This window comes from Schistocerca nitens, chromosome 3 (genome assembly GCF_023898315.1).
Source record: "Schistocerca nitens isolate TAMUIC-IGC-003100 chromosome 3, iqSchNite1.1, whole genome shotgun sequence".
Classification (NCBI taxonomy): Eukaryota; Metazoa; Arthropoda; class Insecta; order Orthoptera; family Acrididae; genus Schistocerca; species Schistocerca nitens.
This window is the reverse complement of record NC_064616.1, coordinates 834442183-834464940: the sequence shown is the minus strand read 5'-3', so window position 1 is coordinate 834464940 and position 22758 is coordinate 834442183. Positions and strand designations below refer to the sequence as shown.

Genomic DNA, 22758 nt, shown 5'->3' with positions numbered 1-22758 from the left:
CCAAATATTTGCCTACTTCGTAAATTATGGATCGGTTTGTCTGTTGTTAGCCTTTTTCCCGTATCCCAGTCGCACTTAGTTTCATTCATTTCCAAAGTAATGTGGCTTGTGGCTTCGGCAATGACGAAAGCTGGCTAAGAGTAGGCTTCGCCATAACAGAAATGCCAATTTACACTTATGCTCTACAAGCCGCCTTATGGCATGTGGCGAAGTTCACTTTGCTTTCTCCTGTCATTTCTTCCCTTTGCTCGTTGTTCACGAATGGTGTGCGGGAAGAACGCCTGTCGATAAATCTCAGTATTGCGTTCACTGACTGTTTCCTCGGTTCTTGGTAAAATATTTCATACATTTATGAATGAAAATGCACAGAACACTTCTTTAATATTCTACAATATTTATTATTTATTTCACAAACCGGTTTTCGGCTCTTACGCCATCATCAGGTGTTTAAATGACGGATGACTGTGCTGTTTTGGCACATTTAATTGCACGGAAAAATAAGTAAATAAATAAATGATATTGTAGAATATTAAACTTCCTGGCAGATTAAAACTGTGTGCCCGACCGAGACTCGAACTCGGGACCTTTGCCTTTCGCGGGCAAGTGCTCTACCAACTGAGCTACCGAATCACGACTCACGCTCGGTCCTCACAGCTTTACTTCTGCCAGTATCTCGTCTCCTACCTTCCAAACTTTACCCCAATGTTTTGTGTGTTTTCATTCACAAATGTATAAGATATTTTGCCAAGAACCGACGGAACAGTCAATCAATGCAACTAAATGTGGAAAGACAGCACAGTTATCCACCATTTCAACACCTGCTAATGGTGTAGCAGCCGAAAACCGTTTTGTGAAATAAATAATAAGTATTGTAGAATATTACAGCAGTGCTGAGTGTGCTTTCGTTCATAACTCTCAGTAAAGACCAGAATTTCTCTGATTTCATACGATATGTATGGGAGGAATTTGTACGTTCCCTGACTATTCTTGGAATTTATGTAACCACAGTCCAGTGCACCATCTAAGCTAAAATTCAGTTACCTAGAATATTCATCATCAGACACCTTTCGTAAGCTTCAGTCAAAACGTACTGGAATGCGGATATCATACTTCATACAATTTTCTGACTCGAATCTTTTCTTCCCTTTCCCTCACGAAATTTGTTCCTATCAACTGAAAACAGACTGTAGGAAACTCCGATTTGGAATATATGGCCGAGGTTTCTGCGCAATGTGTGATTCAAATATAGCTTTCTTCTAACCCTCGATACGGCACTCAAACGAGAGCACGCCAAGAATTAATGGTGCTCATGAACAGCTGTTTACTATTTTAATAATATGTCGTGCACCTTATTACAGTTCGGCATGATTACGTTCACTGTGGATACGACAACAGCGATAGGTACATATATTCGTACACGGCAGACGTATTACTCAAAGAGAGTAACATACATTCTTTGCTCTTCATCCGCTAAAAGCATCGCATATATTACCAATTCCTGAGTCTGCCACATACATAAAGCAGATGATTGCAGGCACTGAAATACCATTGCTTCTACCCAAAACTGTCCACCGAGCGAGGTGGCGCAGTGGTTAGCACACTGTACTCGCATTCGGGAAGACGACGGTTCAAACCCGCCTCCAGCCATCCTGATATAGGTTCTCCGTGATTTCCCTAAATCGCTTCAGGCAAATGCCGGGATGGTTCCTTTGAAAGGGCACGGCCCACTTCCTTCCCCATCCTTACCTAATCCGATGGGACCGATGACCTCGCTGTTTCGTTCCCTTCCACCAAATCAACCAACCAACCAGAACTGTCCCATCGTCCACGTACTGGTGTGGACGACATCCTTTTAGACTAAGACAGACTTCTTGTCAACCTTTAGCTTTCTTTTTTCAATGCTGACGCTTTTATACCTTTCTTCGAACTACAGCAATATATTTTCCGAAACATATTTCATTAATTGTGTATCCATGTCTTTTCATTAATCAAACGCTTCTCACAAGAAGTAAACATACTTCTTTATTGAGAGTGAAAAAGTACGATCCCACTTTTGTTTATGGGTTAAAAATGTGAAAATCATGATGGACAAATGATTTGACATACACGCTCGTATTTTGGGGATAGTGAACTAAGTATTTCCTTTGTTGCAGATGTTCAAGAAGATGTGTAGTATGTGCATACGTAAAGCTGACCACAGTCCGAAGGTTTGTTTGCACGTAACAGCGCTTTACTGGGCATGGTCCTGTTCGAATTGATGTGCCCTTACTGTCCTCTAACCCGAGAAGTGACTCACTCAGTCAGTTATAAGGGAAATTAAATCTTAACGTGTAACCCCGAACCACAGTGTAACTCTTTTTTTAACATTTTAAAAAGATTGCCAGCGATTATAGTCACGTTACCTACAGAAAAGAAACTAAGGCCACAGGTGATCTTAAGGTATACCCTTGGATTTATGGATTGTCACTAACCGCACAGCCGTCAAGTCAATCTGCATTTTTTGCATGCACCAATTAATTTAAACTGTCACATGGGTTAATGGGCGTGCAAGAAATAAGTGCTTGTTGTTTGTCTCTAGTGTTTAACTTCACATCGACAGCAAATTTATCAGTGTGTTACATCAGTTTGACAAAGCTGCAGGAGAAAGCGCGCGTGTAACTTGTATTACATGTCTGGTATACAAGACTTACGTATTCGCCTTCCGATACCGATTTTTTGTTAGTCAACTCTAGTCGAAAACAATACTTTTCTGTGGGAAGTTATATACATGGAGCTTCCAATTAATGTAAGCAAAACTAATTGTAAACGTTTAGTTTAGAGACGTTAGAAACATATAAAACATTTCTACGGACAGTAATTAAAAACTTTCCTGTACAGAATATTACTAATAAAAATTCGCTTTTCAGCCCAACTAAATTGGAGAGCCTCATAGTTAAGGCGACTGCTGATGAAAAGCAGGAAATCTAGGTTCGATCATGGTATTAGCATTAATGTTGATGTGTCATTTTAGACGTTTGATAGTATATGTAACATTGCGGTATGATAATTTATCAATAGTCGCAAGCTCGTCTCCCCTTGATATGGGAGAGGGAAACGAAGTGGAACTACGTAAATTAAATCCGAATCTGGAGATGGCATTTCGACTTGACATCTATCAAATGTGTATACTTTGCCTCAGCTGCTACGTCATTCGGCGTAGATCTTATATCGGAACAGCTCTCATCAGCTTTTCTCACGCTTTCGCAAAATATGACCTTTCTCTGCAGTTCACGAAACGAGAAATAGTGACCGTGCTAAAGTCACAATGAACTGTCCAAAAAATAGACAAACGGATATATAGAGAACCGTTAACACTACCTGCGTGTCAGACTCGCAATATACCACCACCATTGCAACACATTAAACTTTAATTTCCTTCAATAATCTATCCATTCCTCATAATTAACTGGAACTGACCTAAGTAATCACAGTTTGTTGCGTACCACACAAGACACAGTATTCGTACATGAACAAAATAAAATACGTAAACAAAATAGCAGCATAACACATTTAAACACCGAAAAATCGCTATAGAGTACATCAGGCAAAATATTGATCACTGAGCACATGTATTTGCACCTCGCCGTGTTTATACCACGCAGTAAGGTCTCAACATACGAAACACAGTAATCAAGATCGCAGAGGGAAACACAAGCCTTCACACATTTGCATCAGCATAAAGACACTTCAGTTACGGTTCGCAGTCATACAAACCCAAATACATGGTACTGAAATTAGAGAAAGCAATGCCAACTGCGTTTGTGCTCCAACACATTTCGTAATTTCATATATAAGTTGTCAGGTACCATATTGGGTAATTCTCATTAATATGCACTTCAGCGGCCGGCCGAAGTGGCCGTGCGGTTAAAGGCGCTGCAGTTTGGAACCACAAGACCGCTACGGTCGCAGGTTCGAATCCTGCCTCGGGCATGGATGTTTGTGATGTCCTTAGGTTAGTTAGGTTTAACTAGTTCTAAGTTCTAGGGGACTAATGACCTCAGCAGTTGAGTCCCATAGTGCTCAGAGCCATTTGAACCATTTTGCACTTCAGCTCAGAACTAATAAACATGCGGGCTCGTATTTAATAACTCATTCCTTAGGTGCACATTTTGAATTCGATACCAATTATGTCTCCTGTATGCCACTATTAATCAGGACAAACTACCTGCAGGCAGATACAAAAAGTTTACACCTAACTATAAATTTAGATTTGACTGAAATCGCTTGTTTTCTGAAATCGAAAGTATTTTAAGCTACTGAGTGGTCAAGGTACAATTTGAATAATGAAGGCTGTAGTACTCCGTCGACATTTCACTGTAGCAGTTGTAAAGTTGAAGTTGCCTCTGGCGCTTGTGTTCAACGTACGAGCGAACCCATGTTCGCTTGAACTTGTCATAATGTGGGTATTGGCATCTTCCCCCATTAATAACGCTACTAATTATGCCTACTATTCGTTACAACCACCATTTCTTGTCTACGTTACTCGCTTCTAAGTTTGACCAGGGTCTCTTGGTCTACTTTACCTCACAAGTTGTAATATCATTGATCTTATGTACGTGCGGTGTCCTCTTTGTGGTTCAACTAACGGTAAAACATATGCTCGTAAGTATTTCCAGTAACCAAGGTGAAACTTCACAAATTTAAATTGCAGGTTAATTGCATCTGTTTTCAGAACCATTCACATGATGGTCAGCTTGCAGTTGAAACTGTTCCTAACTTATCACAGAACCAGGCCAGTAACCTGCATAGACTCGATGGAGTCTAATCTGCTTGTATGAGTGGCAATTAACAATACTCCAGTACTGTTCTATGAGTACGTAACTGCTGGAGGGGACTCACACTGACTAAACATGACTTTAGCATGGCGGTGACTTGCAGTGAATGTCCGAAAGTGTATGCTCAAAAGACGACTTCCACAACATGTCTGATTGACTATCTAACTACTACTTACGGCATTGTTCATGATGCATATTTAAAGACTAGCATTATAAATTTTCTACAGACAATATCAAAAGTTAAAATACAGACTAATTTTATTTTTAATAATGACATAAACGACAGAAGTTGTAAGCATTGTTGTACGCGTTACTTATCAGTTATTTTGTTTAACTGTTGACTGTGAATTCTTTAAATGGCTGTTATATTAAGATCTACTTTCATGAAAGGATTTTTGAATGAGCATATTTCTCCCGCATTTTCCAAGAAACACAGGCGAGATTATTCTAGAGACAGAATCTTATATTTGGCATATTTCATTAAGTAACAGTTTTTGCCAAGCAATAATATACATTTCTTTTATCAACTGAAAACTTGAGGCTACAAAATGGCAATACAGGAATTTTGGATGGTTAACATTCTAAAATTTTAATAATCTTTTGTTTTATGTGGCACTAATATTTTTGGATATTAGTATTTCCTAAACTAAAAAGAACTGAAAGAAGAAAATGTTATTTATATAGAAGAAAATACGGCTTCAAAATGTGATATAACAATCCTGAATCAAGCGCTTATTAGTGGGGTCGAAGGTTTGAGTGCATGTGGTTTACCCAATTCTTAAAACTTGAATACTTCCTTAAGTAAAATATTTCTGTACAGTATATCGTGGTCGCCAATCAAATTTAAGTTGGCCTCGAACCAATAAGGATCAGAAAAAAACCTCCTGCAAAAGAATTTTGACATTATGGGTAAATACTGTATGTGGATTAGGCAAGATAAAAGGAGGAGAGTCATTTAAATGAAAAAACTATTTAATTGAACACGTTTTCTAAAAGGACTACCTAGAAGAAAAAAGTTTCTCCTAGACCCATACTGATTCCTATTCCTATACAGATAGTCCTGAAAATGTGTCGTTGTGAATGTTTAGTAGTTATGACAATACTTGTAAAATTTAAAACGAAAACCATAGGACGCAACCAACAGATAACTGGTGCATGAAAGTTCACCTAAGACACTAACAATTTTACTGTACTGTAAATGATACGAATTGTTGTATGATTTTTATCAATGACACCTACTTTCTACACTCCTTACTATTATCTGTTGCATGTGCTCCACATTTTTCGTTTTAGATGTTAGAAGCATTGTCATAACTATTAAAATTCACAAACACAAATTTTCAGGATTATCTGTACATGGTTAAAAATCTGTATGGGGTTAGGATAAACATTTTCTACTTTTTACTACGTTTAAAAACCGTGTAAAATAAAAAAGGTTTTATTACACAATTATTTTCTGCTTTTTAGTCTTGTGTATGTGAAATTTTTCAATCGCTTTCAAACATTTGGATGAGACAACAACAAAGATATGTGGTACATTTAAGTTTTATTTCAGTTTCTCTTCAGTAGTCAAACGATATGTTGGCTTCTTCCTGCGTATATCTCGCAAGAAGACCGTGAAGGTAAGAGTTAAAAGGCAATCGAACTCACACGGAAGCTAGCGAAGCATTCGCGACTGGAAGAGGAAAGGGGGAAATAACAGTGGTACGCAAGGAATCCTCTGCCGCACACTAGACAAGAAAGAGAGGTAATATCGCATTATCACCCAGTTCTGAGCTACAGTCTCTTGAGTAAGATCGTGGTCGAGTTAATCAGTGGAGAAATGTATCTGACAACAAACTAAAACATATACATACGTCATATATAAACAAAGGAAAATGCAACTACAGCTAATAATATGTATAGTCATCCGCAGCGTCGATAATTGCGTGACATCTCCGAGGCATGCTTGAACAGAAGTTTTCCACATATTCACATGGAAGGGACCTCCAGATGTGTCAAATTCGCGTTAACAGCTGTTTCAAAGTGAAGATCTTTTTTCCTAACAACTTTTTTGACGTTAGACCAAACATTTTCAATAGGATTAGCGTCCGGCGACTTTGAGAGCCAGTCCAGTACCCGAACACCTTTCTCCTTTTTCCAGTAGCCGCAAAGCTTTCTGAAGTACTTCGGATAATTGCCCTCCTACAGTACCCAATTTTCATTTCTGTCGATAAACCAACGTCAAGCAATCGGCATCAGACACCTTTTATAAACGCGACTCAAACCCCTAATGCTTTGTGAACATTATCTTTTACCATCTGTGTAATCCTGAACACGCTCTTACTTAATAGACTGTATGTTGAAAGTTTCAGATCTCTAGCTGATCAGGAAGTTAGTTAAAAATCAATTGAAAAATCTGTACAGAACAGACCTTATAAAAAAAGTGTTCAAATAGTGTTTATGTTGGAAGAGATATCATCAGCAAGTAAATCTCTTCTATTTTGCTGCGTTGCAACGTATTTTTGTCGCTCAAGAACAGTCAGCAGTGCCTAATAGTGAGCTTCCGGGTGTTCAACCGATCTGTTGTTTCTATTTTCTGCACAATATTTCGACGACCGACCCCTCTGTCTTCTATGGGGCGGCGGAGGGGTGAAGTGGACTGCGGTAGCCATCGTGGGGTTGTGGATCACTGCGGCTGCGGCTGCGGCGAGGACGGAGCCTATCCGTCGCTTCTAGGCCTCCAGTTAACATACAATACAATACAGTCAGAACCGTCAAGGAGAGATGCAAGAAACATCAGCGACACACCCATTGAAAACAGCCAAACAAAGCAGCTGTCACCGAGCACTGCCTTGATATCATCATGAGATGAAATTTGATGAAACCAGCATCGTGCTTCAAACGCCAAATTTCCGGGACAACATAATTAGGGAGTCTGTCGAAATAAAGATGTCAGAAAACCTAATAAACAGGGATGGGGCTTCAGTTTAAATAACGCTTGGGGTCCGGCACTCAATTTATTAAAATCTCGCCGACCATCTCATTCATCTGAGCTGAAAAACACCGTGGGAATTTGGATTTGAATTGCTATCAGTACATGCTCTGTAAAACAAAAGAGCATAAAAGGACTCAGTGGACATCTGGAATCGAACTCGGCTGTAAATAAGGGCGTGAGACGAACAATAGCTCACAGTCTGGTTGGAGTGCAGGCAGCGTGTACTCATAACAATAATACTCGCAGCACCTGAAGAAGATGGCTGGGTCGGTAGTCGAAATATGGAGCAGAAAATGGAAACTCACTATTAACTTTTTCACGTCGAGAAGACCTGAGAGATCATACGACATTGCCAAACTGACAACTCGTCAAAATATGTGTTGTTCAATAAGTTTTTCAAACAGAAATTACACGTTTCGTCAACATTCTCGTGCTGTACAATTTACGCACTTTCAGTAATCAAATAAAAAGATAAAAGATACAGTTTAGGTACCACATATATTGATAATATGTTATTTAGGTTTGAATCTACAGTATTAGAATGTACTTAAGGGGGTAGGACGTCAAACTGGTCGATTTGGAGCAGGAGAGGCGCCACAGGACATTTTAATTTCCACTGTCTATACTTTTACAAATAAATCCATAAAAGTTTGTCAGCATGACCAAGAAGGATTCAGGATTCAGACGTATAGCTGTGGAAGTTCAAAAAAGTAACAAAATATTTTTTATACGTGAAATTTCATCATTTTTTCACTTATTTGCTGCATTTATTGCTATAGGTGCACTTTTCTTCAAAAGTAAGAGATATTCTTTGATGAATTTTGCACAGTATACAAACCATACTTACGGGTGTATGAAACTCTAGAATTTTCTATATCTATTAAAAACTGTGGTAAACATTGAGATAATTAAGTGTAAAATTTGAGATTTTTATGTAACAGATCATTCATTTTTTCATAAATTAAATAAATTCTAGAGTTTCATACACTTACAAGTATGGTTTGTATGATGTGCAAAATCATCGCAGAATCTCTCTTTCATGCAGCCAATAGTAAGTGAAAAAATTATGAAATTTCACATGTAAAAAAAAATTATTTTGGTATGTTTTTGAACTTCCACTGCTATGATTGTGAATCCTGAATTCTTCCTGGTCATTCTGACAAAGTTTTATGTATTTATGTGTAAAAGTATAGACAGTGGAAATTAAAATGTCCTGTGGTGCCTCTCCTACTTCAAGTCGGCCCGTTTGACGTCCCACCCCCCTTAACTGCATGTAGAAGACTGAAGATGATGTATGGAATCTCAACTGAGCAATGGTCAACAAGACTGAAGTACTGGGTGACGTTCCAGGTGAGCTTCAGCAACACGGTCTCGCCGCAGCAACAGCAGCAGCAGCAACACCAACACCAACAACAGCAGCAGCAACAGCAGCAGCAGGCGCCCGCCGAGCCGGTGACGCTGGCGACTCTCAACAGGGACTGCTTCATCATCCCTGTGGCCAGCCTCGACCGCTTCCTGCCTGCCGGAGTGCCCGTGAGTACCCCTCCGCCTGTCACAGATATATGTAGCGAGATTTTACGCTCACCATTGAGCCATGATTTCGTCTGAGTATGTCGTGCTTTGAAGGCACATAAAGTACTCCTCCTAAGAGAATCTGAAGTATAACCGAATGAGTAACACCAATTCTATGTCATTCTGGTTTATTTTTATATGTGAATATTTTAGATGCAAATGCTTTGTCGATACAACCACTCTTTTCCGTCACTAGCTGTTCGTTTCAGTTCCACATCTTCTCAATGCCATTTCTTTCTAGGCCGTCATTTTCCTTTCTTTCCTAGCACTTTCCGTTCAAGAATGCTAACGACGGAAGTATTGTGTCTGATGATATGTTCAGTAAAGTTAATTTTTCACTATTCCATTTCTTTTAATAATCTTCTCTCTTCATTGACTTCCCTTAAGACACAAAGGATTGCTTTTCTTTCCGTCCAACAGGTTTTATCATTTTCCGCTATATCTACATTTCAGCCGTTCGAGTTGGTTTCTTTCCAATTATTCCAGAGTCCACCTTTTACTTCCGTAAAGAACTATGATCAACAATTTTTTTTCACAAATTTTTTTTGACATCTACAATCATATGTTTGGTGCTAAATTTTTATCTTAGTCGTCAATGCATGTTTTGTCAATCTTCTATGTTTTTCCGTACTACCATTACTTTCGTTTTCCGTTTGATCACTTTTAATTTCCATAGTTTAAGAGTATTTAATAGGGTCTACAGTACTCTCTTTATTTCTTTTTCGGAGTCTGTAACTACTACGATGTCATCAACAAATCTGATACAATGTATCCTTTCCCACTGACTTTCATTCCCTTTTTCAAACGAGTAATAAATAATCATTATGGAATATATGAGCTTTAAAAAGTATAGATCGAAGTCTGGGTGCTTTGCCAGGCTCTATTTTACGGGTAGTGTGTAACAATTTCGCAATTTGTAAGATCTTGACTACAGTGGCGCTTATGTTAACATTGCTGTGGCGTTCAAACGGAAATGTGTCACGTCCCCATCAGCCATACTGACAGGAAAATTGTTGTGGACGACTCCACTTAGTGGCATGCGGCCAAGTCATCAAGGTGTTTGTGGAACTGAATTCAGCATTTAAGTGATTACTGTTGGCAGCAGATGCTATGTGTTTTGTCATTCTTGGTGACCAATTTTTAAAACTTCGGAAACTTAAAAAAAAAAATGGTTCAAATGGCTCTGAGCACTATGGGACATAACATCTGAGGTCATCAGTCCCCTAGAACTTAGAACTACTTAAACCTAACTAACCTAAGGACATCACACACATCCATGCCCGAGGCAGGATTCGAACCTGCGACCGTAGCGGCCGCGCGGTTCCAAACTGAAGCACCTGGAACCGCTCGGTCACTTCGGCCGGCTCGGAAACTTAGTTGTCTCCTCTGGCTCACAGCTTGATTTTCATTGGTAGATATTTTAATGACCCTTCCCCCATCTACATTCTTGTTACAACTCCGTGCTTTCCTCCTTTATGTTCATAGTTGTTCGGCTCTCTATCTTTCCCCACAGACTCGCTCTATTGAGCTAACCTCTCTTGGCAGGGCTCGCTAATTTTGCTGTTAGCTACTCGAGATTCCTGCTTAGTTCAATGACCTGAGTTTCGCGTGGCGAAACCGCGAAGCTTTCAAATGGTTCAAATGGCTCTGAGCACTATGGGACTCAACTGCTGAGGTCATTAGTCCCCTAGAACTTAGAACTAGTTAAACCTAACTAACCTAAGGACATCACAAACATCCATGCCCGAGGCAGGATTCGAACCTGCGACCGTAGCGGTCTTGCGGTTCCAGACTGCAGCGCCTTTAACCGCACGGCCACTTCGGCCGGCCGCGAAGCTTTCCTCTCGGCTCCTGCCGGGCTATTGTAGTTAGGTTTCGGTGTGGTGTACCGCCTTTGGCCATTGTTGCTGGTCGTTTAACGACTAGTTACACCCCTCGCCGCCCCGCGCCTATCCACTCTACCCCCTGGAGTCCGACAGACACTATGCAAGACTACTTCTGGGAAAACACGTTTTGAGTGCCCTGACCGCATTGGCTATAACAATTGATAGCATTCAAACCCTGCCACTTTCGCATTGTGATGAATGTTAATTATCTTCTAGAGGAAGTTTTCAAACGTTCTCTCAACATTGAAAGCTCGGCGTATTGAATCATTACATTTTCTACCTTCCATGAATGCTGAGTGTGACTATGGACCGAACAAGGTGGCGCACTAAGAAGACACTGGACTAACAATCGAGAGGACTGTGGTCCAAATACACGTCCAGCTATACTGATTTAAGTTTATCACGGTTTCCTTAAATCGCTTAAAGCGAAGTTTTGGATGGTTCTTATGCATGCCATGTTCAAAAGGGGTTGGGGGACATCCTGCCCACCCGCCAGCCCACCACCACCACCACCACCACCACCACCACTACCACTACCACCACCACCACCACCACCCACCACCACCACCATCCCCACCCCCCACCCCTACCCCTACCCCTACCCCCAACCCTACCCCTACCACTTCCCCTACCCCTACCACTTCCCCTACCCCTACTGCTTCTCCTACCCCTACCCCTACCCCTACCCCTACCCCTACCCCTACCCCTACCCCTACCCCTACCCCTACCCCTACCCCTACCCCTACCCCCACCCCCACCCCCACCCACAAAAAATGTTTTATTAAATGTGTCAGTATTTATATACGTTCAATATGGTACTGGATAAAATTATCAGACAAAGGGAAGAAAAAAATAAAAGGAATTCAGTTACGTAGAACGTGTGCAGACAAGACTATAAAATGCCTGGCATTTGCAGATGACCTGGCAATACTCAGCACTAACAGACAAGAGGCACAAGAAGCACTGGAGTACATATATGAAGCCTTTGCCAAAACGGGTCTATAGGAACCATATAAATGTAAATGTTGTGTGACTATGGTCTACCGTCGGGTAGACTGTTCGCCGAGTGCAAGTCTTTCGATTTGACGCCACTTCGGCGACTTGTGCATCGATGGGGATGAAATGATGATGATTAGGACAGCACAACACCCAGTCACTGAGTGGATAAAATCTCCGATCCAGCCGGGAATCGAACCCGGGCTCTTAGGATTGACACTCTGTCGCGCTGACCACTCAGCTACCGGGGTGGGACAGATATCACATGAGAAACCGCAGTACATGGAAAGGAAGAACAACAACACACAAGTCATGAACACAGAATACGGAAAGGTTATCAGAGTGGAAAAACACAAGTATCTCGTTGAATATATACCGTACAAATAGTGGGATCAAAAAAGGCATCCAAAACTGAACGAACAGAAAAACTTCACAAATCGTACAAACTGACATGGACGCACTACATTAAAAAAAATTTCAAAACACGCCGAAGTGGGGCACTACAATACAGCAGAAGTACCAGAAGCTCTGTATGCATCAGAAACGGTCACAGTCGGAGAATATGGCGTCACAAAGAAAAAAAAAGAAGAAACAGTTAAATTCTCAGAATAAATTTTGGAGCAGTACACAAAGATGGTATATGGATGAAGAGATCAATCTCAGAATTATACGAACACACACAGACTCACGGACATGATAAAAAAAGCGATTAACATCTTATGGACAAACACATACAATGGACAACAATAGACACCCAAAGAGGATTTTTGATGTAGTAAGCAGGATTAGCCGATCGGTCTCAGGCGCTGCAGTCATGGACTGTGCGGCTGGTCCCGGCGGAGGTTCGAGTCCTCCCTCGGGCATGGGTGTGTGTGTTTGTCCTTAGGATAATTTAGGTTAAGTAGTGTGTAAGCTTAGGGACTGATGACCTTAGCAGTTAAGTCCCATAAGATTTCACACACATTTGAACATTTGATGTAGTAAACAGCTTCCAAGCGAAAAAGGTGTTTTAAATCGTGTTGGTACCTACTCTTCACGTTCAATAAAATTTCTACGTAACAAAAAAATTGGCAAAAATAGATCAGACGAAAGATTTGTGAAGAAATTTCGTCATAGAATTTGTTCCAGTGAGTAGTAAGCTGCAATTATTTTATTGATTGCAAAGTTCCCCCTTACACCGCTTCTGACAACTGTTCATATATACAATTCTATTAAACGGCGGAAACTTTTGTCCATTCAGACTGTAATACTTATTAAGAAAAGAATGGAATAATTTCGCCTTCAGTCGACAAATCCATGGTTGTATTGCTCTTTATAAAGAAAGTGTGCACTTTTATTTCCGAAAATTGCAACACCTATAAGAATGTGGAGTTAGAGCATGATTTATACAGTACAGGTATGTGATTTCTACGCTCATCCCTCGCAAGGATTGCTAAATAGTGTTATGATTCTGGCAGTCTGTTACCTAGATGGTTCGAATTGTCACTGTGAAGCAAATTTTCGTCGCACAGATATAGCCCGTATATTGCGGAGAAGAAGTTTTTGATCATCAGACTTCGCGCCAACAGTCGGGAAAAATTTCGGAAAATTCCAAACCACCTTACAATGAGAGGCCATAATATGCACTGCTGTGCAAAACTTAAGGATGAAGTAACTTTCACATTCTGTCTCACTGCAAAGTAGCATATCACGATGAAACTTGGAGCATACATAGAAAGAACTGCTACAATGTAGTAAAGAGGTAACGGAAAGAAATTGCCGATGAGACGAAGAGGGGCGACACTTTTACTCGAAGACAATAATTATACTGAAGTCAACTCGAATCATGATGGTCCCCTCGACATTACAAAAGGCTGGATATTAATAGGGTTGTGATCACCAAGGACTGGCAGAGCGGTTCTAAGCCTTTCAGTCCGGAACCGCGCTGTTTCTACGGTCGCAGGTTCGAATCCTGCCTCGGGCATGGATGTGTGTGATGTCCTAGGGTTGATTAGGTTTAAGTAGTTCTAAGTCTAGGGGACTGATGACCTCAGATGTTAAGTCCCATAGTGCTTAGAGCCATTTGAACCATCATCAAAGACGGTAATGAACTCTGTGCAACGTGCTCGTATGCTGGCCACAAGGTTGGTAAGGGTTTTCTTGGCAGGGCGCTCCATTCATCAACAAGCGCGGTTAACACCTGGTGGTTGGTCGTTGGTGTATTTTGGACGTTCTGCAAAACGTCTCCCCAACGCATCCAACCTGCGCTCGATGGTACTGAAGTCGGCGGAACGGGCAGGTCAGTCCATTCGCGCGAATATTCCCTCGATCCGAGAGCTCCTCCAGCTGCGCTCTTCGATGCGGTCTCGCACAGTCGTCCATAATAATGATGTCAGAGCTGAATTTCCCGTGGAGTGATGCACATGGGGGACGAGGACACTGTCACAATAACGCTGACTGATGACTGTACCTGTTCAAAGATTAGGTTCAAATGGTTCAAATGGCTCTGAGCACTATGGGACTCAACTGCTGAGGTCATTAGTCCCCTAGAACTTAGAACTAGTTAAACCTAACTAACCTAAGGACATCACAAACATCCATGCCCGAGGAAGGATTCGAACCTGCGACCGTAGCGGTCATGCGGTTCCAGACTGCAGCGCCTTTAACCGCACGGCCACTTCGGCCGGCTCAAAGATTAGGTCTTGTCACACAGTAACACTTGGACCACCAAAATGATCATATTTGACAATGCTGGGTGTATACCCATACGCTGAGAGGTGGCATCACGTAATGTACCCAGAAAAATTTTCAAACATAATTGTTCAAAAAAAATGGTTCAAATGGATCTGAGCACTATGGGACTCAACTGCTGTGGTTATCAGTCCCCTAGAACTTACAACTACTTAAACCTAACTAACCTAAGGACATCACACACATCCATGCCCGAGGCAGGATTCGAACCTGCGACCGTAGCAGTCCCACGGTTCCGGACTGCGCGCCTAGAACCGCGAGACCACCGCGGCCGGCATAATTGTTCACACTGGAATACAGTTCACACTGCATCAGGCTGTACTAAGTAGGGGACCACACAGCAACGGGTTTTGTAATTTTTTATATTTATGATACGTGAAGATCAGAACTCATGTACACATCTCCCAAAGCAGTTCGACGAAACTCTCCAAAATTCTCAAGAAAATTGGCTTTGAAATTCCCCGACCACGTTTAATATGCTAAAATAATGTAGATACCTTTCGACAATCAGTGTGGGGCTGTAGTAGAGTGCTCACTCGCTGCAGAGGGACGTTGGTTCGATTCCAGGTGGAATCAAATTTTAAACAAAAGTGCACATTCTACGAGCATTCCCATGAAGTGCAGAATATATAAGGCGTATGAGACTGGAACTCGCTATATCGAGTCTCGTTTCGGTCATTTTTTTATTTGCGAATTAACCAACTGAGATGACCTAATACCATCAGTTTTTCTTCTTCCTCTGTTCTTTTTCCTATTTGTCCAGTACTCCCTCATTTTCTCCCCATGTTGCCTTTTCCTTCCTGCTGTCGAAGTTGTTCCCGATTTCTTATTTCTTCTCCACTGAAAACTTTCTAAATTTAGTAGTATTTTATTCTTGGAAGGCTTTTGTCTATTATTTCTGATTCTTTGATGTTGTTTCTTTCCAGTTATTTCCTTATTTCTGTAATCCATGCTACTGTCGATTTCTTCCTCCAGAAATACAGGAATATGTGTTTCGTTAGCCTGTTCTCAGTCATTTGCTAGGGATGTTAAAAAAAGATTAATTTTCACTTAGTCATTACTTCTGATATATTATCTACATTTTTGTAGATCTCCTCACTACTTCTCATTTCCCAACCATCTGTAGTTTGTATCGTACCCATTATTTTTCTAATAATCCGTATTTAAAGTACCTCTATTTTGTCCAGCACAGAATTCCTTGTTAGGCATTCACATTCATATAAACATTCTGGCCGTACCACTGTGGTAGGGCGTTTTAGTTTTGTTTTTCTGGATAAGCATTTCTTGTTGTAAATATCCTCATGCTCATTCATTTTGTTAACTCTTCCATCTACTACAAATTTTTTAGCCCATTCTTTTGTATATTTGCTCCACAGAGGGAGGACAGAGAGTTTTGTGGCAGTCAGGCGGATGTGTTACTCTTAAGCAGATGTAGGAGGCATTCGTAGAAAGTTGGCAGTGTTTATACGAGGTTAATTACTCATTCTGTTTTACCTATTTGTGTTTCTATGAATTTTAGTTGATTTTAATGAATTTTGAATTTTCAGCTGAAATTTTGAGACTAGTTCTATTTGCTATTTCTTCCAGAAGATTTATTTGAGTAACTGCATCTATTAGATTTTTCTGAAAGTATTGCAAAATTGTCTGCAAAGCCAGGCAGTTTGCCTTAATTCCATTTGTTTCTTTCCCAGAATTACTGGTTAAATTTTGTGGTTTTTTAGCTTCAAATTCCAGATCCTTACAGTATTTGTCCAGAAAGTAATTAATCAATAAAGTTAATAAATCATACCCTTGTCGAACACCAGTTTTTATTTCAAATGGCTGAGATACTTCTTCCACAAATTGAAGTTTAGATATCGTATTTGTTACCACGAATTATTTTTGCTAATTTTGCTTTAACATCAAATTCTCTGATGGTTTTATCTAATGTATCTCTGTCTATCGACTCAAATGCTTTCTTGACATCAATAAATGATACTATTATATGTTCGCTGGTTAACTTTCTGTAGGTTCGCTTGTTAACTTTCTGTGGCGAGTTATTGATTTTAAGTTAAAAATCTGTTCTGTGCAAGATCTTCCCTTTCGAAGATTCAGACTCGATTTCGGTCATTATTTTTCCGTTTTTTTCCATTCAGTTCGGATATCAACGTTATTTAAATACAAAATTCGTCAAATACATGCTAATTAACAGCCTAATAGCTATTTTTATGGATGCACGTCTTTTTATTTCTAGTTATACACTGCACACAAAAATCCAACTTTCAGTGCAAACAAAAATTTTTAACTGCCGATCCTGTGTAACAGATTGTTAATCAAGACTGCATAATTTAAAAATTACGAATTAAATTTTTACACTTCACGTAAATGCTCATAGAACATGCAACTTTGTTCAAAAATTTGTTTCTGCCACGATGAGAACCCAGATTCCCCATACAGTAAGCGAGTAAGCAACCATAGAGCCACACTGCTTGTCGAAAAGCGTCGACCTCTTTTTAGCATGTTAAACGTAGTCAAAAAACTTCAACGTAGATTTTCTCTTTGTGTTCTCAACTTCACGTACCATAAATATAAAAAATTACTGAAATTCGAATGCTGTATGCTCATCTTGTAAGAGTAGAAATCATGTATGTACACTATCTGATCAAAAGAATCTGGACACCGCTCTGTAACGCAGGATAAGCCCTTAGATGTCACGAAAGGCGGATCCGCCATGGTGAAGGAAGGCGGAGAGTATTGTGTTGACAATAGAGGAGTTGTAACAGTAAAATGGGTCGGACAGGAGAGCTTAGTGACTTCGAACGTGGCCTGCTCATTGGATGGAACCTGAGTCACAAAACCATCATAGACATTTCAACCCATACAAGACGACTGCTGGTGATGAGGTTGTGAGGTGGAAACACAAAGGAGCAACCATGGTTAAACCAAGACCAGGCACACCTCATATATGTGTCACTATACTTTGATCAGACAGTGTACAAAAAAGAGGAAAGTTATTGGTCACAGGGTTCTTGCCTCCTCTTTGCTTAGAAATATGACCTGCACTACCCGGCGGACTTCTGCTTAGAAAATTTGAAGATTCGGCCCAGTGTTTCATTATACTCTAGTGGTCTACATGCCGTTATCTTGGGTAAAGATAAGACAACATTAGGCTAATATGACTCATAATTCTTCCTATGCTCTATCTGTGAAGTGGTCAGGGGAGGGTAAGGAACTCATTGATATGTATTCTTTATTATGAACTTTAGCGAGAAGAACTTCTCACGTGATCTTGGAATATGAACTCGGTCGCTATATCCGCAGCAGAATCTATGACGGTCCAGATGATTTCATGGTAAGCGTAGCGGACAACGGCAATCGTAGGCACCAGAACACTACCGGACACCAATTTTTCCGCTTGCTACATGTATCAGCATCACTTTAAACTTTAATACGCCAAAAATGGAGCCCAACTAATGGTTTTCCAAACTGTGAAGCGGTTTCTGGAGCAGCGTAGGAGTGAAGAACAAAGTTCGGCTCCCATTCAGAAGGGTGTCAAGAAGAAATTAGATTTCAGCACCTACTGCAAGTAAGGAACTGGTAGGTGACTTTTTCCTAAGATGATTGATGGCTGTAACTCCTATGACGTTAGTGGTTGACTCGTGGAAAGAGCGAGGACAGAGTGTTTTGTGGCAGTCAGGCGGATGTGTTACTCTTAAGCAGATGTAGGAGGCATTCGTAGAAAGTTGGCAGTGTTTAACGAGGTTAATAGCTTGCCTTGATCCAACTGTATATTAGTACAATTATTTTAGTAGTAAATAAATAAAAATATAAGATTCCAGTTAATGTTTACTGTACACTTATTTTCATTTTGGACACAATCACATAATAGCGAGTGGGTCTAAAGTAAAGAAAAATGTATAATACTTCAATCACCCTTCTCCATTAGCCGCCTGTCATTTTTTCCCTAATATTGACTGTTCACTCATTGACATAGTGTATTTCATGAATAATAACAACAATATTATCAAGTTTCTTGTGCACCTTAGATGTTAGTTTTATAGGACACATGTTAATATATTCCGCCTTGATTGATGAACAATAATTTTATCTTATTTTAAACCATGCACCTTGGTATTTCAGCCCTTGTCAACATATCCTCCAGTTCTTTGGCTCTTGCAGTGCCCACACTTGTCTATCTATGTGGTTTGTTGCATCCGGTGTTAACAAAAACTATGCAATGAGATTTTCACTCTGCACCGGCGTGTGCGCTGATATGAAACTTCCTGGCAGATTAAAACTGTGTGCCGGACCGAGACTCGAATCGGGACCTTTGCCTTTCGCGGGCAAGTGCTCTACCATCTTTTTTTATCTCATTTTTTGTTCTATATTGTTCATTAAATTTGTTCGTGGCGGACGTCCGATGACACTGGTTCAGGTTTTTCGTTGATCCGCTCACTCTGTTTTCTATTACAGAGGCTAGCTAAACCCTCTGACCGAACACGCTGAGCTACCGTACCGGCAACCATTTGAGCTACCCAAGCACAACTCACGCCCCGTCCTCACAGCTTTACTTCCGCCAGAGCACTTGCCGGCGAAAGGCAAAGGTCCCAAGATCGAGTCTCAGTCCGGCACACAGTTTTTATCTGCCAGGAAGTTTAAAAAACTATACATATTGAAAATTACGAAAAAATTACTTATTTATTGTCTATAGGGATGTATCTTACCATATATAGATCGAGAAACACAGAGAATAGGATAACAGAAAATAGTTCTAAGTCACAACACTTATCTTATGGATGCTACACGATATAAATAGTACATGTCAACAAACCAAGGATAAAGTTTTGTGTAAAAAAGTCATTACAAAACTACTTGTAACATTCGCTGATAAAACCTTTCCAAAGGTACTAAGTTGTTACATATTAGGATATATACACTCTTGTTAATTTCAGAGACTAGATGAATAAATACATTTATTAGCAATTTTGCTCCTTATTCAAAACGGTTAAAAATATAGTAGATGTGCGTCAGAAAATGTGCAAGCGTAGGCGTGATCTGGCATTGTCATTTTAAAGAAGGGTGAAACTTACGACGGCTTTCTGCGACGCTGGCCGAAACAGTCTATACAACAAAAAGAGCCGAAAGAGTTTCGACGAAGATCCATCAGCAAAGTTAGTAAAAATATCGTAGCTGTAGAATTCAGTTTTGTTATGCAGAAGATTTCTTGCCGTTCAAATCTGCGTAAATAAAATTCCATTGCTTATAGCAAATAGAGGTTGCTACTCTTTACTGTGGTGTGAAGTATACTGAGAGAGCCTTTTGTGATCATTGTACCGCATGTGTGTTGCTATGGATCAATTTTTTTGAAGTATTTTAGTCAAAAAACATTACCATGTTCTTGAAAGCGTCTTTTTCCTTTCTGCTTCCACTCTGTGGGTGTTTCTCCATCTAAGACAATGTGTTACAATCGACCTTTGATGGGAACACCAATCAGTTTCTAAAACTAGTTTCGGTTAAAACAACTATGAAGAGGCTGTTTCCAGCAATGCCCTATATTGAAACATGCGCACGATTTCAACACGGAACTAAAATTGAGCAGAAATGTCTGGCCCTGCTACTGGGACACTGCTAGTGCCGCCGTCTGCAAAGGCGATAGGTGCTGGGACTCGTCGCGACATATAAATACGAGTTGCTGTTCTCAAATAGAACCAAGTACGTGGTGATTTACGGCGGTGATTCATGTTGACAGTGTGACCGCTTCTTGGCACGCTACGGCTCTTCACACCGGAGCAAGTGAACACGGAGAAAAGGCTTCTGTGTGTCGCCTACTTTTCGCAAGGAAAAGAAAGCATGTGGACAAAAACAGTATTTCTCTCTCAACCTGGATATCAAGTGACTTCAACATTTATTTTCGTGCAGCTGTCTTATGGCGTGTTTTCCAAGAATTTCAGCATTTTTCTTTTGAAAGTGTACTGTTAGGCACTATCACTAAATGTCATTTTGAAATGAAAATGTTTTAAAATCGTAAAGCTGATTCGTGTACTTACACACAATTAAAAATGGTTCAAATGGCTCCAAGCACTATGGGACTTAATATCTAAGGTCATCAGCCCCCTAGACTTAGAACTACTTAAACCTAATTAACCTAAGGACATCACACACATCTATGCCCGAGGCAGGATTCGAACCTGCGACCGTAGCAGCACACAATCAAAATCATTTTTGTGTCAAATACGAAAGGAATTTACATATGCATCCCCAAATTATCAAACGTTCTGTAGTCATAATCTTCAATGACTTTCTCTGTGTCTGCTGTTTGTTGTCTAAAAGCTCTACGATACTTCCTGCCAGAAGCAAATTGCTTGCCAGTCCCTAATCGGAAACGTTGCCTTTAGCGAGCATTTTTCCTAGCCTCTGAGCTATCCACGCTCGACTCACAACTCTACTCCCACCAGTACCTCTCCCATACTTTCCCAACTTCTTAGAAGTCAAGGATCAAGATAATCAGCTGAATGTAGTATTTCTTGACTTCCTAATTGAGTCTGGTTCAGTACCACACCAATATTTATCAACAAAAGAAAAATCACATAGTGTATCAAACAAAATTTGTGAGTGGATTGAGGATTTGTTGATAGGTCATCTACAGAAGTATAATAAACTTTGGGCGTGCCTTCGGAAGTGTACTGGGTTCCATACTGTTCATGTTGTATACATTTTAATGACCTGGCACACAACATTAATACGAGTAAACCTCAGAATTTCTGCAGACGGCGAAGTTACCTATAACGAAGTACTATCTGAAAAATGTTGTACAGGTATCCAAGTAGATGTTGATAAAACTTTAAAGTGGTGGGAAGACTGGCTACTTGCTGCAAACGTACAAATGTTGGGCACGTCACAAAACACAGAAAAGTTCCCATAACTACACTACAAACGAGTCACAGTTGAAATAAGCAAATTCGTACAAATGCAATGTAGGATAAAAATCACTCGCCACTAAGAAATCATCGGAATGGGACGGAAATAAGTAGATGTGATGTACATGCATAGACAAGAAAATGATATCAATTTTAGAAAAAATGGGTGATTTATTCAAGAGAAAGAGCTTCAGGAACTGTGCTAGTCAACAACGCGTTGATCCACCTCTGGCCCTAATGCAAGCAGTTATTTAGCTCGGCACTGATTGACAGAGTTGTAGGATGTCCTCCTGAGGGTTATCGTGTCAAATTTTATCAAATTGGTGGGTTAGTTCATCAAAATCCAGAGCTAGTTCCAAGGCTCTGCCCATAATGCTCCAAGAGTTCTCAACTGGGGAGAGATCCGGCGACCTTGCTAGCCAGTTCAGAGATTGGAAAGCACGGAGACAAGCAGTAGAATCTCTCGCCGTGTGAGGGTGGACATTATCTTGCAGAAATGTAAGCCCATAGTTGCTTGCCATGAAGGGCAACAAAACGGGGCGTTGAATGTCGTCGACGTAAAGCTGTGCTGTAAGAGTGCCCCGGACAATAACCAAAGGGGTCCTGTTTTGAAATAAAATGGCGCTCCAGACCATCGCTCCTGGCTGTCAGGCCTTACGGCGGGCGACAGTCAGGTTGGAATTCCACCACTGTCCTTGGCGTCCCCAGACACGCTTTCGGTGGTCATCGGGCCTCAGTACAGACAATTCTACTCTCGTTCAAAAATGGTTCAAATGGCTCTGAGCACTATGGGACTTAACATCTGAGGTCATCAGTCCCCTAGAACTTAGAACTACTTAAACCTAACTAACACATCACACACATCCATGCCCGAGGCAGGATTCGAA

At 40.5% G+C, this 22758-nt stretch overlaps 1 protein-coding gene across 1 annotated transcript in view; it reads left to right on the top strand.

Moving 5' to 3' along the window:
• LOC126248866 (uncharacterized) overlaps window positions 1–22758 on the top strand; it is a 351682-nt gene that overhangs the window by 200455 nt on the left and 128469 nt on the right. Inside the window, exons 2-3 of the mRNA XM_049950308.1 lie at window positions 2154–2207; window positions 9142–9324. Coding sequence (XP_049806265.1) covers window positions 2154–2207; window positions 9142–9324 — 237 coding nt within the window. The remainder of the gene's footprint in view (window positions 1–2153; window positions 2208–9141; window positions 9325–22758) is intronic.